Source organism: Electrona antarctica (genome assembly GCF_951216825.1).
Source record: "Electrona antarctica genome assembly, chromosome: 3".
Taxonomy (NCBI): Eukaryota; Metazoa; Chordata; class Actinopteri; order Myctophiformes; family Myctophidae; genus Electrona; species Electrona antarctica.
The window spans coordinates 9,666,530-9,688,031 of NC_136808.1; the positions used below are offsets into that span (position 1 = coordinate 9,666,530).

At 44.2% G+C, this 21,502-nt stretch overlaps 1 protein-coding gene across 1 annotated transcript in view; it reads right to left on the bottom strand.

The window, feature by feature from the left end:
• Positions 1–2,859: 2,859 nt before the first annotated feature.
• The window catches only part of LOC306919932 (chromodomain Y-like protein 2), a 56,780-nt gene continuing 38,137 nt past the window's right edge, over positions 2,860–21,502 (bottom strand). Inside the window, exons 3-7 of the mRNA XM_079496500.1 lie at positions 21,168–21,385; positions 9,072–9,244; positions 7,986–8,196; positions 5,667–5,810; positions 2,860–3,159 (exon numbers count right to left, since the gene is read on the bottom strand). Of these exons, the coding sequence (XP_079352626.1) occupies positions 3,001–3,159; positions 5,667–5,810; positions 7,986–8,196; positions 9,072–9,244; positions 21,168–21,385 (905 nt within the window). The 3' untranslated portion in view covers positions 2,860–3,000. The remainder of the gene's footprint in view (positions 3,160–5,666; positions 5,811–7,985; positions 8,197–9,071; positions 9,245–21,167; positions 21,386–21,502) is intronic.

Sequence of the window (21,502 nt, forward strand, 5' to 3'; positions counted from 1 at the left end):
GAATGCACAGCAGATAATTCATCTTATACAGACACCTGGAAATGAAGATATTAAAAAGACAACTGGGTTTAAACATTTTGATACAAGTACGTGACTGAACTGCCATCATGCCCCATGCATGACATTGTATTAACCCATTTTGGGCGGGAACCCCTTTTTATGCTTTAGCTATTGAAAAATAGCAGATCTACAAGCTCATAGCGCGCCACCAAGTGGCGCGCTACGAGCTTGTAGGTCTGCTATTTTTGAAAAATCGAAGAACGACTGACATAGAAACATAGCTTTTTCAGAAAAGTGTCAGGATGTAGAAGACATTTTTCGAATCTGATCTCAGGTCAACATGGGTTAATGGACACTCCTGGGGTGGGTGACCCAGTATTGAGGAGAGCCTCTTCAATACTCAAGAAAGGAAAGGTTATGGCACCGCAGACCCACAAACTATTCTCAAATAAATACAAAAATAAACTGTGCAACATTTGTAACATTACTTACAATGCCAATACAAAACATACCCTGAAATATAAAGTATTCTGACAGGCAACACACACTTATCTACAGTATATTACATGCATCATTTACGCAGTAAATCAACCTACATAATCTGTACTGTACTGTATGTGTGCGACTCCAAAAATGACAATTGCCTGAATTATACAAAACCATTTTCACATAACTATATTTTTTGGTAAACCAAAATATATCCCGACATAAAATATAAGTTGAAGTATTTCCTGAAACTATTCATCACACGTGGATAATGACATTACAATGTCTGCTTCAGCTGCATGGACTACTATACTGCAACTCCACAATTTACATGACAGACAATTAGTGCAGTGACCAAAAATGATTATTCAGGACATAACTAGAAAGAACAAAAGTTAATGACTGCAAGATAATATCCAGAAGATCCTTTGACATTTCCAAACGGCAATCACAAACGTCACGCAACGACACAAAATTACACTGACAACTCGGGGCAAGATTACGCCATTATGCACTAGTAGTCCAACTATTGTTGCTGCACCCCTGCACACAGATATACACTACAGTAGTACAGTGTATCACATACTGTATGCAGTCACAACACAACCCATGTTGCTCCATTGGGGAAATGGCTAATTGCAAATTCATTTAAACAACGATTACTGCTACTGGTGCACCTCCTGCATTCTTCCTTCCCACGTTTAATTCCTGTGCGTTTTGATGAGAGGACTACAGTATACAACATGTGACAGTGGCAGCGGTGGCCGAACGGATTGCGGAGCGATCTTGATACCGGAAGGTCGTCAGTTCGAATCAGCGGTCCGACACGTTAAAATTACCACCGCTGAAGTACCCTTGAGCAAGGCATTGAACCACTACCATGAAATGTTCTATGAGCAGGGCCTGGCTGGAAACAAGTTCTTGAGCTTAGCCCAGATACCCTGGGTAAATATAGTAACTTTGCTTTGCTTACTTTCTAGAGATCGTATCGCATTGCTGCAGCAGGTCAAGTTAAGCTTACAGTAAGGACAGGACAAAAGCACAAGACAAATTCATGGATGGATTTTGGATGAAAAAATAATGCTAAATAAATAAAACAAATGCATGGTTTTATGTAGGACAGTTTTGTTAATATCAGAGTATCCGTCTTAATTCGCTATATTATGGATGGTCAACGATCTTACATGAATGACTTCATGAAGCTTTATTCTAGACAATGTATAGCTTCATTCTGTCCAACAACAAGGGATGGAATGTGCAATAAGGAGAGAGAAACAGTCTTCTACTCTGTCCTCATACAAACTTTGGTTATCTCTACGCTTCACTCAAAACATTAAGCTCAAAACTGTAGCAGACAACAGAGCCTATGTTTATGCTCAATGCACATTTACACACTCACTATACTTTTTAAATCACATTTTAAATAAATATATATATATTATTATTACCACATAATGTCCCATCAAACACATATACATTAGTGATTCCATCAACACAAATTATCCTGCACGCACGCACACGCACACGAGCGCATGCACGCCCGCACACGAGCGCATGCACGCACGTGCACGCGCACACATGCACGCACGTGCACGCGCACACATGCACGCACGCGCGCGCGCGCGCGCTTGCACGCACGAGCACACATGCACACATGCACGCGCGCGCGCGTGCGCACACACACACACACACACACACACACACACACACACACACACACACACACACACACACACACACACACACACACACACACACACACACACACACACACACACACACACACACACACAGTACCTTCCTGAAGAAACTCCATCAATTTAGTCATTTCACGACCAATGCAGATTTGGCTCTTCTCTCTCCATTTACTTACAAATATAGAATGGACACTTGGCCACTTGGCCAGACATGAATCAAACAGAGAGGATGCTGTTTAAAAGGCGATGATGATGGATCTTACATTGTTCCTAGAGATGTTAGCAAACAGCTAAAGCCTAGAGTGCCCTCTGCTGGTTAAAAAGAAAAGAAATAATGACAAGAAAAGAAAAAGAAAACATGCCTTTTCTCTGGCAGTTGACGGCCTTCTCATCATCATGAGTGTTCCTCTCTGGCTAACTGTAGACCAACATGGTCTGCGATGCTGATGATGATCCAATGGATGGTGTACAGTTGGGTGCCACCGATATTGTCCCTTATCATTTGACCCATTTAGGCCTGACCTCAAAATTTTAAAAAATCCTTCTAAATCCTCCAGTTTTCTGAAATAAATATTTTCACGATTTTTCAAAAATAGCAGACCTACAAGCTCGTAGCGCGCCACTCGGTGGCGCGCTACGAGCTTGTAGATCTGCTATTTTTCAATAGCTAAATTATAACATAATGTTTAAAACACCAAAAGGGGTTCCCACCCAAAATGGGTTAACTGTCCTTTTGCGCAGATCACGCAAACCTCAGCAAAAAAGAAAAGGACAATATAGATGGCCTCCAACTGTAGGTTTCCAGGTAGAAGTGTGTTCATTTCTCGTAAGCCTTGTTGTGCAGGTAACTGAAAAGGGCCTCCAGTCCTTTGGTTGAGCACCACAGCTGTTTGAGCATGTGGCACTCCTTCTCGTTCACCTCCTCCAGCACGGACATCACAATGCTCCGCACCAGACATTTGGATTCTTCTAGGACCTACGACGTGGAGGGGGCAGAGAGAGATAGGTGTGGTATGTTAATGGTGTGTGATTGATTGATTGAGTGATTGATTGATTAATTGAAAATGTTATTAACAGATTGCAGAATGGGTACAGTTAAAGGAAGGTGCAGGTCAATACAAAAACTAGCCGGACACTCAGCCTGAATTTTCATTTCGTTTTCACTCGCCAGAACATATTGTTTTTAATGCTAGCGATTCATGGCTGAAGGCTCCAGCCATGAATCGCTCCAGCCTGGAGCCAGGCAATACAAAAACTGCTAAAACCAGAAAAAACACTAAGGTGACATTCACACCAGAAAGCTTTGCTGCGATTAAAACGAATCCTGCTGCGCATTGTCAGAAAGTGCACTTCGTTTGGCAGGTGTGAAGGCTCATTTGAATCCTAATGCGTATCAAAGAACCGCATTCTACTCCGAGCAAAAACGGGGGTTTCGCTTCGCTTCCAATCGCACTTGATTACGATTCGGTGCAGGTGTGAATGCAATCCGCAGTAAATAACGGAAATGAAGCAAACAATGTGGCGGGTGAGGAGCTGAACACAGTTGGAGACGGAGAAGGCATATTTTACGCAGCGCAAAGATGTCCCGTTACCGTGGATAGACGTGGTCGAATGAGGAGACTGAAGCCCTGATCGAAATTAGGACGAGTACATTAATCAATTGCTTAAGGAAACACATAAAAACACTGGCCTACACTACAGAATATTCTGTCTGTCTGTCTGTGCGTGCCGTAAACATGGAGTGCTGTCACTGTGTGGGGACTGGAGAGTAGGGACTTTCATCTCGATAAACTTGTAAACATTTTGCGCTGCTGTCTGTTATATCAGTGTGCTCAGCGCTGTTCCTTCCATGCCCAAAAGAACAGTGCGTGGCTGCGTGCGTATAGAGAGAGAGAGAGGCGGGTGGGTCCAGTTCCAGACGGCACGACACATGCACGTTATGAGTATAATTTAAGATTTTGATCACCATAGATTTCACTGTGTAGGGCCAGGCTATAGTTTATGAATGGAACACATTGATAAAGGTCCCCCTGCTGCGTTTCCAATAGCTGCGGATGACAGTGTGAAGGCAAACCGCAGCAAATTAAATATGCAAGAAGTCCCAATTCTCCTCCCATTCGCATCGAGTCTACCGAAGTATTAGGTGGGAATGTGTATTAGGTGGGAATTGAACGTGGTTTGTTCTGGTGTTGTGATTGTGGATTGTGGACGGGAACCCCTTTTGGTGTTTTAACTAAGCATTATGTTATACTTTAGCTATTGAAAAATAGCAGATCTACAAGCTTGTAGGTATATTGTAGGTATATATACGGTATATATAAACCATTGAATTTGTTTTGAATTCATGAACATTTTTAGCTTTTTGGGTTTTTCTTTTTTTTATGTGTTGAAATAATAATATTTCAAAAATGTATGAAACAAAATAATAAAGGGACCCATAAAATGTGTCCATGACCCACAAATGGGTCCTGTAATGTCCAAGCCCTATGCTTGAGTCGAAACGTTGTCCGTTGAGTTAATCCATTGAGACCTGGAACGCATCCATGTCACGTTAGCGTTTAACCACATTAACCATTAACCCATTTTGGGCGGGAACCCCTTTTGGTGTTTTAAACATTATGTTATAATTTAGCTATTGAAAAATAGCAGATCTACAAGCTCATAGCGCGCCACCGAGTGGCGCGCTATGAACTTGTAGGTCTGCTATTTTTGAAAAATCGTTAAAATGTGCCTCAAATCTTTCAGAAAATTGTCATGATTTAGAAAACATTTTTTTTTAATTTCGACGTCAGGCCTGAATGGGTTAATAAAATATATTTATTATCGCCGTTGTCCTATACTTCAGCACAATAAATAAACGGTCAAACGCTACACATACCCAGACCACGTACAGCTCCAAGAGCACAGTGTTGCTGCCAATCAGCAACACCTGCTGCTTGATTGGGGACGCATTAGCTGTTGCCAGACCTACCAGACAGGCACGGCCGTTTTCTCTGTCGGCCAGCGTCTTTTCCGGGTTTTTAGACAGCTGGTGGATGGAAATTAAGCTCCACCAAGCGTTTTCCGGGAATCTGGCCGTCGCGGCATTCAGCCGCGTGGGTGGAGCTTATTTTCCATCCACCAGCTGTCTAAAAACCCGGAAAAAAGACGCTGGCCGACAGAAAACGGCCGCGGCTGTCGGCTCAGGACTGGAAACGCTGATTAACACATGTTGTGCCCAAGACGTCCACAGACGTCCTGGGAATTACCGCTATGTGGTGCCCAGGACGTCTGTGATTTTTATAAAAAATAAATAAAATGTCAAAAATAACATTGGGCACCCTGGGTCACTATTTTGAAAATGTTGAAAGGGCACACAAAGCGTTAAATATCCAGGCAACCTTGGCCATGCCCTGTTAGATCATATGGCTCTTACAGGTCCCGAGCCAGTGTTTGTGAACCAGAGCTCTAGTCTAGGTTATGTATGTAGACATCAATGCTTACCACTGAACTGCACAACGCCATTTCTTTTACCCGTAGCATCACTTCCTGGTTGAACGTGGTTGGCCAGAACACCTGTGACACCAGACCTCGGCTGCAGGCTTCCTGGGCGGTGAGCTTTCGCCCACAGAACAGCATCTCGTTGGCCTGGGGTTTACACAGGGATATGGGAGAGTTGTTACAAAAACCATGAAACAGAACAGCATCTCGTTTGGCCTGGGGCTTACACAGGGATGTGGGAGAGTTGTTACAAAAACCATGAAACAGAACAGCATCTCGTTGGCCTGGGGTTTACACAGGGATGTGGGAGAGTTGTTATAAAAACCATGAAACAGAACAGCATCTCGTTGGCCTGGGGTTTACACAGGGATGTGGGAGAGTTGTTATAAAAACCATGAAACAGAACAGCATCTCGTTGGCCTGGGGTTTACACGGGGATGTGGGAGCGTTGTTACAAAAACCATGAAACAGAACAGCATCCCGTTGGCCTGGGGTTTACACAGGGATGTGGGAGAGTTGTTACAAAAACCATGAAACAGAACAGCATCTCGTTGGCCTGGGGTTTACACAGGGATGTGGGAGCGTTGTTATAAAAACCATGAAACAGAACAGCATCTCTTTGGCCTGGGGTTTACACAGGGATGTGGGAGAGTCGTTACAAAAACCATGAAACAGAACAGCATCTCTATGCATATCTAGGAAACACATTCCTATGTTGTCTCAAAATTCACAGTCCTGTCTTGACTCTGACCGATGCCAGATTTTTGAGTCCATACCAGAGACAAAGAGTTCTTATACAGTAACTGGCAAGGGTCCGTTTTCTTTTGTCAGACATTGCAAATGTTCTAATGAATTTGAAAAACGTTTAGGTTATAATAAGCCAATAAATAAATATAAAATACACATACAGTATATTGAACTTTGATTATTTGATTTAACCACAAGACCTATTCAGTATAATGTCATGCTCAAAATAGAGCACCGGAGTCTGACGTCAAGATCGGTAGAGGGCGCGAATCCATGGGTTCATGTACTTTTTATTTGCACTGTAATCACCATACTAGGGGGATTGTAGATTGCGTCATATAAGAACTGTGTTTGAAAAATAAACATGTCATCCCGGCCGTTTCACTCATATGGATATGAAGAATCAACTGACTGAGAGAAAACGCTATTGTTACTGCTACTAAATTAGTTACATTTTCGCTAGAAACAGACTGTATCATATAATTATGAGTGAATGACTGTCGCAAACGATACAGAGACACCTCCCTGACAATAACGCAGAGACAGCTTGTTTATTTGTGGACCGCTTATATGAAACGATTTTAAGATGAGCCCATGTTATTCTCCATAGAGAAATTACTTCCGTGAACCAGGGGATGAGCGAGTGACGTCAGGGCTTCGGCCCTCTATAGGGAAGCCAGGTTAAAAACCGGCACACATATTGGCTGCATAAATGCTGATGCCAAAGACGGCAAAAAAAGTCAAAAATAATGGCTGATATGTGAGCCGGTCCCAATTTATCAGTGTAACCAACGTGTAACCAAGATGTATTACATTGCTGGAAAAGATGAGGATCTTTCAAAGTTGTTAAAGGTGTCGTGAAATGAACCACACTTTTTTCACATCATATGGGCATACAATGGATGCCAAAAAAAATGGGAAAGTTTTCATTGTTGTGCATTTGTATATCAAAAGTCCATAAAAAATAAAATTGTAATTACTTCCTTAAAACAAAAACGTACTGTGTGATGACGTGTAGAGCTACACATCAATAAAAGCCAATAAAAATGAAGCTCACCTGTTTGATTCCCATTGCTGCATCGTCCTCCAAACACAGGTGCTTTTGATTAAAGAACTACTCCGTTTTTACTCTCATCGCCCAAATTAACCATTTCACCACGTCTTTAAATATGGAATGCCGTGATCCCCCCTTCCCCCCCCCCCCATAACATGATCATCAGGTACAATGATTATACTAGGAGAAAGATTATTTTTCAAAAAAATGTGTACAGAAAGTGTTACAATTAGTAATAAAACCAGTTCATGCCTGGTTTTCACATGGGTGGTGATCCTCCTTAACTGAAGCCGCACCTACACCTATGATAAAGGGGGAGGGGTTTGGTGAGGGGATGATATTGTGATGTCACTATATCACTGTCATTTCGATTGGGCCTTTTGACTCAAATGCTTTCAGCTTTCAGGAAGAAACCAAAAATACACAGGAAAGACATATTTCAATATTCTAGAGTAATGTTAACTCAAAACAGAAAAAAGTACAAAAATCACAGCACTTCCATCTTGAATAATGCCACTCACCAGAGCTACTCCCAGGATCTGTGGAAAGGTGTAAGAGGAACAGCCAGACGGTGTGAGGCGGAGGGCAGCACATGGGGTTTGGAACCAGGCACGTTCGCTGGCCCACACCACGTCACACAGGGGCAGGATGGAGGCTCCGAGGCCCAGAGCCGGTCCGTTAATAGCCACCACGATGGGCTTCTTAAAGTGGATGAATGCCAACACAAAGTCCCTGGACGACAAGTCACACAGCGTCACGTCAGCACAGACCAGTGGTGGGAAAAAGTACTCAATTGTTTTAAAGTCTTAAAGTAAAAGTGTCAATACTGCGACGCCGACGTAGAACTATACTCAAAATGTACTTTGAGTAAAAGTACAGAAATATTGGCATCAACATGTACCTTCTTCTTCTGAAAATAGCCGATCTACAAGTTCACAATGCGTCGACTCGCATCGCAATGCATTGTGAGCTTGTAGATCTGCTATATTCAAATGGATGGAATGTATACTGAAGGGCTGAAGTGGTCAGTGTATGTTTTGTGAAAACAATGCAAATCTACAAAGTAACCAGTGACTAAAGTTTTCAAATAAATGTAGTGGAGTAAAAGTGCAATGTAGTGGAATAGAAGTAAAAGTACTGCAAATTGGAAATTTACTCCAGTAAAGTACAAATACCTCAAAATTGTACGTAAGTGCAGTACTTAAGTACATGTACTTAGTTACTTTCCACCACTGAGTACAGACAACTGAGAATATACAGGTACGGCCTGGGCCGTGGCTCAGCGGTCAAGGCACCTTGGCCGGTAGCCCAAGTCTGGCAGTGTGCCGCGGGCTCGACTCCCGATCCCGACGGCCTTTACTGCATGTCACCCCTCCCATCTCTCTCCCCATTTCCTGTCAGCCTACTGTCTGTCCCTCTATAAAAATATATAAAATAAAGGCGAAAGCCACAAAATTGCACACTATGCGTCTAGTTACAGCACCCTGCCTTTTGTTGACTCTGCTCATTCAGATCTCGCACATGACAAAGTCGCTCTGGATAAGAGAGTCTGAACTAAATCATAGCTGTAATTGTCGCGTGTTTCGCGGTTGCGGCTCTAATCTTACCGTACGGCGTCTGCGATGCGGCTGCTCTCTTTCCTGCGATCAGTAGATAGACGTCCTATCAGGTAGGATGGTTCCAGGCCGCTGCAGAACACCGTCCCCACGGCACTGAGCAACAATACTTTACTGTCATCGGCAGCGGCGTTATCCAGGGCCCGACACACCTCCTTCATTACCTAAAGGAAGAAGGGAAAGTCGTTATCCAGGGCCCGACACACCTCCTTCATTACCTAAAGGAAGGGAAAGTCATTATCCAGGGCCCGACACACCTCCTTCATTACCTAAAGGAAGGGAAAGTCATTATCCAGGGCCCGACACACCTCCTTCATTACCTAAAGGAAGAAGGGAAAGTCATTATCCAGGGCCCGACACACCTCCTTCATTACCTAAAGGAAGGGAAAGTCATTATCCAGGGCCCGACACACCTCCTTCATTACCTAAAGGAAGGGAAAGTCATTATCCAGGGCCCGACACACCTCCTTCATTACCTAAAGGAAGAAGGGAAAGTCATTATCCAGGGCCCGACACACCTCCTTCATTACCTAAAGGAAGGGAAAGTCATTATCCAGGGCCCGACACACCTCCTTCATTACCTAAAGGAAGAAGGGAAAGTCATTATCCAGGGCCCGACACACCGCCTTCATTACCTAAAGGAAGAAGGGAAAGTCATTATCCAGGGCCCGACACACCTCCTTCATTACCTACAGGAAGAAGGGAAAGTCATTATCCAGAGCCCGACACACCTCCTTCATTACCTACAGGAAGAAGGGAAAGTCATTATCCAGGGCCCGACACACCTCCTTCATTACCTAAAGGAAGGGAAAGTCATTATCCAGGGCCCGACACACCTCCTTCATTACCTAAAGGAAGGGAAAGTCATTATGCAGGGCCCGACACACCTCCTTCATTACCTAAAGGAAGAAGGGAAAGTCATTATCCAGGGCCTGACACACCTCCTTCATTACCTAAAGGAAGAAGGGAAAGTCATTATCCAGGGCCTGACACACCTCCTTCATTACCTAAAGGAAGGGAAAGGCATTATGCAGGGCCCGACACACCTCCTTCATTACCTACAGGAAGAAGGGAAAGTCATTATCCAGGGCCCGACACACCTCCTTCATTACCTACAGGAAGAAGGGAAAGTCATTATTCAGGGCCCGACACACCTCCTTCATTACCTAAAGGAAGAACGGAAAGTCATTATCCAGGGCCCGACACACCTCCTTCATTACCTACAGGAAGAAGGGAAAGTCATTATCCAGGGCCCGACACACCTCCTTCATTACCTAAAGGAAGAACGGAAAGTCATTATCCAGGGCCCGACACACCTCCTTCATTACCTAAAGGAAGAAGGGAAAGTCATTATCCAGGGCCCGGCACACCTCCTTCATTACCTACAGGAAGAAGGGAAAGTCATTATCCAGGGCCTGACACACCTCCTTCATTACCTAAAGGAAGAAGGGAAAGTCATTATCCAGGGCCCGACACACCTCCTTTATTACCTACAGGAAGGGAAAGTCATTATCCAGGGCCCGACACACCTCCTTTATTACCTACAGGAAGAAGGTAAAGTCATTATCCAGGGCCCGACACACCTCCTTCATTACCTAAAGGAAGAAGGGAAAGTCGTTATCCAGGGCCCGACACACCTCCTTTATTACCTACAGGAAGGGAAAGTCATTATCCAGGGCCCGACACACCTCCTTCATTACCTACAGGAAGAAGGGAAAGTCATTATCCAGGGCCCGACACACCTCCTTCATTACCTAAAGGAAGAAGGGAAAGTCATTATCCAGGGCCCGACACACCTCCTTTATTACCTACAGGAAGAAGGGAAAGTCATTATCCAGGGCCCGACACACCTCCTTCATTACCTACAGGAAGAAGGGAAAGTCATTATCCAGGGCCCGACACACCTCCTTCATTACCTAAAGGAAGAAGGGAAAGTCATTATCCAGGGCCCGACACACCTCCTTCATTACCTAAAGGAAGGGAAAGTCATTATCCAGGGCCCGACACACCTCCTTTATTACCTACAGGAAGGGAAAGTCATTATCCAGGGCCTGACACACCTCCTTTATTACCTACAGGAAGGGAAAGTCATTATCCAGGGCCCGACACACCTCCTTCATTACCTAAAGGAAGAAGGGAAAGTCATTATCCAGGGCCCGACACACCTCCTTCATTACCTAAAGGAAGAAGGGAAAGTCATTATCCAGGGCCCGACACACCTCCTTCATTACCTAAAGGAAGGGAAAGTCATTATCCAGGGCCCGACACACCTCCTTCATTACCTAAAGGAAGGGAAAGTCATTATCCAGGGCCTGACACACCTCCTTCATTACCTACAGGAAGGGAAAGTCATTATCCAGGGCCCGACACACCTCCTTCATTACCTAAAGGAAGAAGGGAAAGTCGTTATCCAGGGCCCGACACACCTCCTTCATTACCTAAAGGAAGAAGGGAAAGTCATTATCCAGGGCCCGACACACCTCCTTCATTACCTAAAGGAAGGGAAAGTCATTATCCAGGGCCCGACACACCTCCTTCATTACCTAAAGGAAGATGGGAAAGTCATTATCCAGGGCCCGACACACCTCCTTCATTACCTAAACTCCTAAAGGAAGAAGGGAAAGTCTGTTTTTGTGGGTCATTATTCGGCCTAACACACGGTACAAGTTAAACACCTTAACCATATATTTATAGCATGGCATAGCAAGGATATGACATGACATGTTCTTGTACTTTTTGCACCATAATGATATGACAAGCTGCAGTACACAACAGATAGCCCCAGGATCACCTCATTATTATCCATGCCGAGGGAGAGAGAGAAGCACACAATACTCACCTTTAAGGCCTCACTATGTTGAATTATGTACACACCTGAGAAATAATGGTAAACACTAGGAATAGAAAAATGTTCTTGATCCGTACACACATGGTTGGAGTGGAATGTGGGTAGCGTATCCTAAGACAGATAGATACACACCTATATGTGTTAACCAAATGAACCCTAGCGTCCCTGGACCAGTGTTGTTTTTGGCAGCAAATTTTGATTTTAGTTTTAGTCATAGTCTCTTGAATAGTTTTCATTTAGTTTTAGTCACATTTTATAGTCACCCGGAATGTCTTAGTGTTAGTCTAGTTTTAGTCGACTAAATATCATAGGATTTTAGTTGACTAAATGTACAGTTGATTTAATTGAAACAGTTGCCTGTTTTTACACTTGCTGAAAATAGCCGATATACAAGCTCACTACGCGTCGCGCTGTGACGCGTTGTAGATCTGCTATTTTCAGCATGCAAGTGTAAGATGACTTACACTGGATCTCTTGTCCACTAGTCCCTTCCTATACATTTTAGTCTAGTTTTTATTTGCTGATGAAATTGTCAGTATATTTAGTCTTAGTTTTAGTCATCATAGCTTATAGTTTTCATTTAGTTTTTGTCAGTGGAAAAAGGTAGTCGACTAACATTTTAGTTTCAGTCGGTGCCGAATCGTCTATTTGAACCTTTTTTAAATGTTTTTTAAAATAGTAAAATATGGCTAATACGTTTAGGGATAAGGGGTAAGACTCTCTCAGTCTCCCAAACTCATTGTGGTCTATAGCAGGGGTTCTCAACCCGTGGGTCGAGACTCCTCGGGGGGTCGCCAAATTATTTTCAGGGGGTCGTGAGACATGGCCAAAGCATTTCTGGGGGTCCCCAGCCAAAAACGTTGAGATAGAGTCTGGAACTACACCTCTACCTTTTTTTGAGATCACAAAGGAATGTCGGCTTAAATAAATCAGGAGACTACTACAAAACTCTCGGCGTCAACTGTCAAAGCCAACACGAGCAAGTTGGATCCAGGCACTGTCATTGAGAAGGCTGTTAAAGCAGACCTACAGTAGGTGTGCTGTGAACAACATGTGGGACCACAGGCACAGCGTCCATCCTACCACTGCAGATTCTGTCACTTCGTAAATATCCTTAGCAAAATGGACATCGTGTGGGAGGAATCCACAGCTGCTGAAGTTGTACAGTGGATGGGTAGCCTGAAGCCTCGGATACCCAAGCTTTCATTTTCGTTCACATTCGGCCCAAAAATGAAAGCCTGGGGAAAAAAGGCGACACATTTCCTGGTGACCTGGTCTAGGAGTGGGAGGGAGTGAACTACAGTGCAGAGGGGGCGTCGCTCCAAATTCAGTGACGTCAGTGTTTTCCGCTGTTTTCTACCAGGGTGGGGAGGGGGAGGAGGGGGGCGGGCGCTCAGATCGGTGAACCAATGTGATCCAACGCCGTTATCCTGGCGGCACCCACCCCTCTATAACAGAAATCACGGATGCTGGGCCAGACTAATGGATGGGTGGCTTACAGATGATAATGTATTTTGAAATGATCATCCTTCTACCCTAATGGAAAGGGGGTACACAAGCACATGGCCGTTTATCCGTTCGCCTTCTCCTACCAAACCACTCCGTTAGCACACATCTCTCCATGCACAAAAACTCCTGCACGCCACCCGAATCCATATGCACTACATCGCTTCCCCACAACCGCCATATTTACTGTACAAATATTACTTTTGTCAGACACACTGTTATTGCGCAACATTTCGCTGTGATGCAAATTACATCACAAATTCCCCACTCCCCGCCCCCTTCCCTTTCCACTGGACACACACACACACACACACACACACACACACACACACACACACACACACACACACACACACACACACACACACACACACACACACACACACACACACACACACACACACACACACACACACACACACACACACACACACACACACACACACACGATATCCAGTTAATGGGGTCAAGGACAGAAATCAGGTTATGATGCACAATAGGAGGTACAACTATTTCTCATAGGAATAGATTACGTGACAACCAGGAATAGTCTGGTGACCACCGCAAAGACGGGTGACAGCCGGAATGTAGACGGCACCCCGGGAGCAGTATGGGTTGACGCCCCAGCCTGTGTCTTCCGTGAGGAGGAAGCCCAACAAACCCTTGTTGAGGCCTTTAGGAGGGCCATTCAAGACACAAGAGGAGCCTGCAGCACCACCGTTGCCCAGGTGGAGCCTGCAGAACTATTGCGGCTCAAGAATCCACCACTCCTGAATGTAGTGCCTGGTTGCTGGGAGTCAACCCACAGAACTTAGTCCTTCCTTTCACGCGCCAGATTGATCTACCTCCCAGTCCCGGCAGAGTAGTTCCGGAGCAACGGATTGTGTGGCCCTGGTCTTTCCAGTTCGAGAGACCCGAAACCCTGATGACCTTGGGATACATCACTGAGGAATACGTCCCAGGTGCATCCATGCAATGTTTTTTTCGTTCAGTGAAAATGTAATGTAGGTGCAATCACATAGACCAAGTGTACTATATTAGCCTATCTATACTTTTAAATACTTTAAAGTATAGACAATTTCAGGTCCTTCTGTAGGCTACGCAATTCCAGGAAAAGGGACACCGTGTTTAAATGACTTTTTTGATGAGTCAAGACACAGCTTTCACCTTGTTCCTGTCCTTCAAGGGCTCGAACACGTAGAGCACCGAAGTCTGACGTCAATATCGGTAGAGGGCGGAAGTACACAGGTTCATGTACTATTTATTTGCATTGTAATCCCCATAGGGGGATTTTAGATCGCCTCATATAAGAACTGTGTTTGAAAAATGAACAGGTCATCCCGGTCATTTCATTCATATGGATATGAAGAATCAACTGACTGAGAGAAAACGCTATTGTTACTGCTACTGAATTAGTTACATTTTCGCTATATAAGTGACTCCCCTCGATTCCCCTTTATTGCATTTTAAAAGCATCTGTCTGTCTCTGGTTTTCCTGATGGCGTGGAAAATATCACATTTGAAAGCAAATTTCAAAGCAGGGAAAGTGCTTTGAAATTTGCTCCTAGAAAGTACTCCTTCCCTCTCAGCGATCCTACATCTCAACAAAAGCAAATAAAAGGACTGACCACTCTTTCCACAGCATTTATTATTGTTGCTGTGCATCTCTCTCTCTCTCTCTCTCTCTCTGAACATGTCCAATTCACGTGAGAGTTAATGGGTATTATTGCTGTGGTCGATTGAAGGCCACGCAAAGTAAAGCTAGCAGAGGTCTTTTCTTTAGATTCTCTCAGCTAAAGCCATTAGTAAAAGCATCCACAGACTCCTTTGCTTTAGCAGCTTCCAAAGACTCAAAGACTGAGAAAGAGCACCAGAGCCGTTTGATAAGCCCACAGCTAAAAGGCTGTCGTACATTCACACATAATATGCCACCCACACACAGTATATGTACACAAGTAGAAAGCCACTTCAATGGCTGTGAAAGACAGCCAAGGGGGCACGGTGGCACAGTCGGTAGTGCTGTCGCCTCACAGCTAGAAGGTCCTGGGTGAGGCGGGGTTGGCGAAAAGGCCTTTCTGTGTGGAGTTTGCATGTTCTCCCCGTGTCCCCTAGGGTAGGTACCCTCACAAAAAACCTACAGTAATCCTGGTCTCTAAACTACCTTCCCCTGGCCAGCCGGGGCGCCTGATGGAGGAGAAAGGAACTGGTCGGAATAACGTGTTCCTTCCACGCGTCCGGCAGGTGAAAAGAAGCAGCTTGGACTCCTCATACATAGAAGGAGGCATGAGGTCAGTCTGCTGCCCCCCCAGGTTGGCAGAGGAAGTGTAGTGCCCAGGATTACATTAGATAATTGACACTGGGTGAAAAAACAGCCGACATGCAGCACCATGCAGACGCACTGATTCAAACCGAGACAGCTTCTCTCTAGAGAACAATACACGACCTGAGACGTATTCAACAACCAGAAGTGCAGGAACACCCAGTTTGCTTATATCAGTCAATGACTGTCAGGATCGAGGAATATGCCATGCCAATATGCCTTTCCTGGTGTGCAATAGGTTTTTTTTATGTTATATATGTCATGTTTGTGACCAAAAATGTATCAAATTTGTTTTCCTTCACTGGACTACAAGTCACACCTCCATGCAGCCTCCCCCCCTCCACAAGGAGGGGAAGTGCACTAAAGCATTTATGGTCATTGTAGGAATTCAGCGATGCAGTCAAACCCTAGTCAAACACACAGACTTCATTATTTTTCTGGCCATAGGGTTCAAATGTCTTGTGCTACTGTTATCTATATACTACTACAAATACAATTAACATTGAGTGACTGCAGTTTCTTCCAGCGGTGAAATGTCCCTTTTTAATTATGACACCATGTATAATATATAATATTTCCATCTGGTTTTAATTGTCCATAGGCTATACATACCACAGCCTTTAGAAATATTGTCTTTCACATCAGGATGTATGATAATTAGACTAGTAGCAATAACCCAACTATCTCCCAGACTGCCCACTGTCCCCAGCCAAAGTTTGAATGAGTGTAGAATTATGTGCACAATGTAAGACCTGATGTAAGACGATGAAAGAAAAGAAAAAACCCTCTCTCTCACACTTATGCCAGTGCGCCAGTGATCACCCTCCCCTGTGCCAATGTTGGCACCCGTGCCTATGGTTTCCTATACCCATGATCTACAGTATACCCTTAGTATTTTACCTACAGTGTTTACAATTTAATTGAATCCAGAGCGACTAACATTAGGCAAGAACAAAAAAGCATGGCAATACATCACATACATAAAAAGTAGTATTCATGAAACATGCGTAAGCTAAGAACGTAACAGTGGAATCTCTATATGAAACTATACATATAAACTATACATACAGTACTATATTATACTACATATATACTATAAAGTGCTACGACTACATATAGTGCTGTCTAGTGCTGTTTCAAATACAGTTAAAACACATGCTAAACCAAAATTATATTTAAATGAGTTTCGCGAAAACCGACTGAACGGTTCAGCCAGAACTGCTATTTTTTGGCGGAAAATAAGGGACCTTCGGGACTGCTTGGTCCCTTAATAATGATAATGGATTGCATTTTTATAGCGCTTATCTATGCACTACATGTGCCTATTTTACAATGTGCTTAACAATGGTCCATTCATTCATACATTGGGAGATGAAGTGGCAAACAGTCAACGCCAGCGTCCTTCCTTCCCACATTCATACACCAATGTTCAGTTTTCTGCGTCAACGTGACAGACAGTTACTGACAACGCTAGCCTGGGGACCAGGCCAGTGCAAAAACAAATATAGTCTGGCTATGCGAGACTAATTTGACTATGCCAATAGTTGATTGCATTTAGACATCCTGGGCCTCTATGCAACATGAGCAAACCTTCTTGTCATTTGAGAAGGAATTCACACGGAATGTTTGCGATGAAGGATATGCATCTGGGAGATTCAGTAGCTACAACAACCGGATGATTGCAGGTGTAAGGACTACTGAATAACTGTAAGCAAACATCTATCAGTCCGTCCGTCGTTCCCTCCGTCACGCCACCATATCTAGACGTCAGTCCCTCACGCCTCGTGACACGTCACGCCACAATATATGTCTTGTCAGTCCTTCACGCCTCGTGACACGTCACGCCACCATATATGTCCGTCAAGCCTTGTGACATGCTCCATATATCACAAAGATCACGACACTGACCTCGTCAAACCCTGGATAGCCAGCAACTCTACATCTGACATCAAACCCTTATATTTCCATATATAGAGCTGACCTGATCTGACATTCCAAATGCTGATCCTTCCCACCCGGCCTTCCTCTTCAGTGTCTCCCTTTCGACTGATACCTGTCCATTCAAACTCTAGACGGGCCCACCCCAAAGTTATTAGTGCAGCCGCTCCTGGCAGCCGGCGAAAACTAAAGTTCTAAACAGGCCCGAAAATTAAGGCCTGGCCCTACCTGGGCCCTCATCAAACCCTGTACACTCAAGACACTGCCCCGTTGCCACCCTTAGATCTCCATATATGGAGCTGACCTGTTCTGACATTCTATATGTTGATCTGACCTCATATGTTGATCTGACCTCATAAAACCCTGTACACTCGAGACACACTCAATATATGGCCAGACCTCATCAAACCCTGTACACTCAAGCCACTGCCCCCGCTGCCACCCTTAGATCTCCATATATGGAGCTGACCTGTTCGGACATTCCATATGTTGATCTTTGGAAATATGATAGGCAGTTTCTGCTGTCAAAAAACACTTTGTGTTTGAAATAAACACTCATGCTTTCTAAGGTGTGATTTGGGGCCCTAAGTATGAATACAAAATGAATATCAACATCCCAATACTGTCCAATAATTTGATAGGGAGGGGTGTGAAATTATGACAGGCAGTTTCTGCTGTCAAAATGTTGTGTTTGAAATAGACACTCATGCATTCTAAGGTGTGATGTGGGGCCCAAAGGTTGAATACAAAATGAATATCAACATCCTAATACCATCCAATCTAAGGTGTGATTTGGGGCCCTAAGGATGAATATGAGATACTGTAGACACTCATGCTTTCTACGGTGTGATTTGGGGGGGTGGAAATATTATGACAGGCAGTTCAAGAAACCTATGTGTTTTAAGCAGTCTGAACGATGCATCAAGAGCTTGAGAAGTATTGTATTGTTGTTGCTCACAGTATAGGATATCATGCTTGTTGTGCTGTGTGTGTGCTGTGTTGTAAGACGGTTAACATTGAAGTGAACAGCGATTCAGCCACCAGATGGCAGTGTCGGCGACAACTCCTCTAGTCTACAGTACTTGGCACCTGACCTCCAAATCTAGCAGGATTGCCAGTATACTGCATTGATTGATTGATTGATTGATTGATTGAACATTTTATTAACAGTTTGCAGAATTACAGTACATTTCAAGCACAAACTCAATACAAAGGCTGTTAACTGTGAGTGGACGACCCAATTAAGCATTACACTTGTTTACAACAGGGTCCACCATGTTCAATTCATCAAAACATTTAGAGACGTACAAATAGACACTTCTATATAGACAAAGAACAGTACAGGAATTCATCATAATGGAGGTAAAAAGGGAAAAGAAACATATACAGCGAGGGGGAAAGGGGGGGGGGGGGGGGGGGGGGGGGGGGGGGGCGGTGGGAAAGGAGGAGAAACAGAGGAGAAACAGGTGACAATTAACCAAGATCTCATTTAGATATCACTTAGATATTGTATGTAGACATAGCACTATAGTATATATGCAGTTTCATTATATAGACATTCCACTGTTAGGTTCTTAGCTTACGTATGATACATGATGGCGATGTTATATGTATATGATGTATTACCATGTTTTTTGTTCTTGCTTAGTGTAAGTCACTCTGGATTAAGAGTGTCTGCTAAATGCCTAAATTGTAAACCAACTCATCTGTCACAATTTAATGGTGGATATACAGTAGTATATTTGTGAGCTTTGTGCCAATATGGTATGTTGCATTTGTGATGTATGACGCACGCACGCACGCGCGCACGCGCGCACGCACGCACGCACGCACGCACGCACGCACGCACGCACGCACGCACGCACGCACGCACGCACGCACGCACACACACACACACAGGAGTCAAGTGCCAATTTTCAGCAGGTTTTTACACATACAAACAAATAAAATAAATACAAATAAAAAACGTGCTAATTTATGTGTAAAAGGTGTATATCAAACACCTTGGTGGAAATGTGGCTGTCATGCTGTATAATACTCCCCACTAGCTCAGCTGATATTTAGCTACAGTAACAGCAGATGGCACACACCTGGATGAGAGGGATGCGCAAATCGTTGCTGTCGGGCAGAGTATCTCCATGTTTCAAATGTTATTTTAAAAATCACACCCGTGTGAACTGAGTGGTGTAAGGTCTTATATAGACTGATCAGCTGTGGTCTGACGTAATGTCTGACGTAATGAAATCACACCCGTGTGAACTGGGTGACCATAGCAACCGTGCTCATTTTTTGAGCACAGACAGACACGTAAACTAACAAAGCCAGTTGTAGGAGTGGTTTACACCACTCAAAAATGTTATTAGTGCCTGTTACCTGTTACCTATCCACTTCGTGCCTTGTGCCACATAAGGCCTTCACAGAGCGCTTCCACCCTTCACGGTCAGCTGCTGCCATCCTCACTTCAGACCATGACCTCCATCCTGCCTCTTGTCTTTCTTTCTTTCTTTATTAGTGCCTAACTTCATCATACTAGAGTGTCACACAAAAGTAGCAATAATAGGCGATCCATGAGGTCAGAGGACGTCGTGAAGTGACCTTGTAGATTGGCTGTTTTTGCTATTTTTGAAATTATTTTTTAAGTTAAAGTGTTTTAGTGCGTCGTCTTTATTTACTTATTAATAAATTCCTTGACAGCCATAACCTCTATAGGGGTTAATGGTTTGATTACCGTTCACAGCCATTAAACTCTTTTGGTGCTTTATTCGTATTTCTTTCTAAGAGTTGGTCTACTAATAACCCCCATGAAGTTGGCATCCAGCTAGAATACAATACAATACAGTACAAAGCAACAGTAGAGTACAGTAACTATAACAATAAATGTATAGTTGCACCGCTCACTTCACACACTGATGTTTAATATCCATTGATTACGGTGCTCAGCTGTGTCCAGTTTCCCCTCATAACAGTCCCATTTTGATCCAAAACCGGAAATTAAAATTCCGCTGGCTTATGCTTGCTATGGGACACAGCATCTTAGAACGTAAATATCTCCGTTTCACTTTTTAGACCAAAATGCAACCTTGCTTTGAGTCTGATGTATCCAAACAATAGTATTTCGCTGATCAAAAGTATGTTTTGGGTGGATTAAATGACAATCGCGGGACGGATATGTTAAATAGCGGATTTTACTTCCTGACTCAGCAGTTTCTGGACAACGTGGTTTCAAAGTACCGCTGATCATTGACATTGCATTATGGCAACGAGAACCCAACCACCAGATGGCGCCATGGCACTGGATGAGTTCAAACGGATTTTCATGAAAAGGAGCGATGATGTCGGTGATGTGTGTACATGCATGCGTGCGTGCGTGCGTGCGTGCGTGCGTGCGTGCGTGCGTGCGTGCGTGCGTGCGTGCGTGCGTGCAAGTGTGTGTGTGAGAGAGAGAGAGAGAGACGAGTGTGTTGACTTGACTCACCTCGGGTGTCAGAGCGTTGTTGTCCGTCGTTTGACTGGAGAGGAGAATGTGTGTGAAGCCCTCCTCCTTCCTGACCACGATGTCTCGGAATCGACAGTTGCTCTCAGTCTGTCGCACGTTGTACCGCAGCCGCTTGTCGAACACGTAGCCTTTGTCCTCGGCCAGCTTCCGCTTCACGGAGCTGTTCGCGTGACTCCCGCCGTTGGCCAGAGGGGAAGCTGTGAGACAGACGGGAGGGTCAGAACTGTCCAGTATTCTGTGTATGTTTACTACTAGGCAGTGGTGTGAAGCAGTGGCTCCCAAAAATGTCATGTCACGGACCCCCAAATTGACAC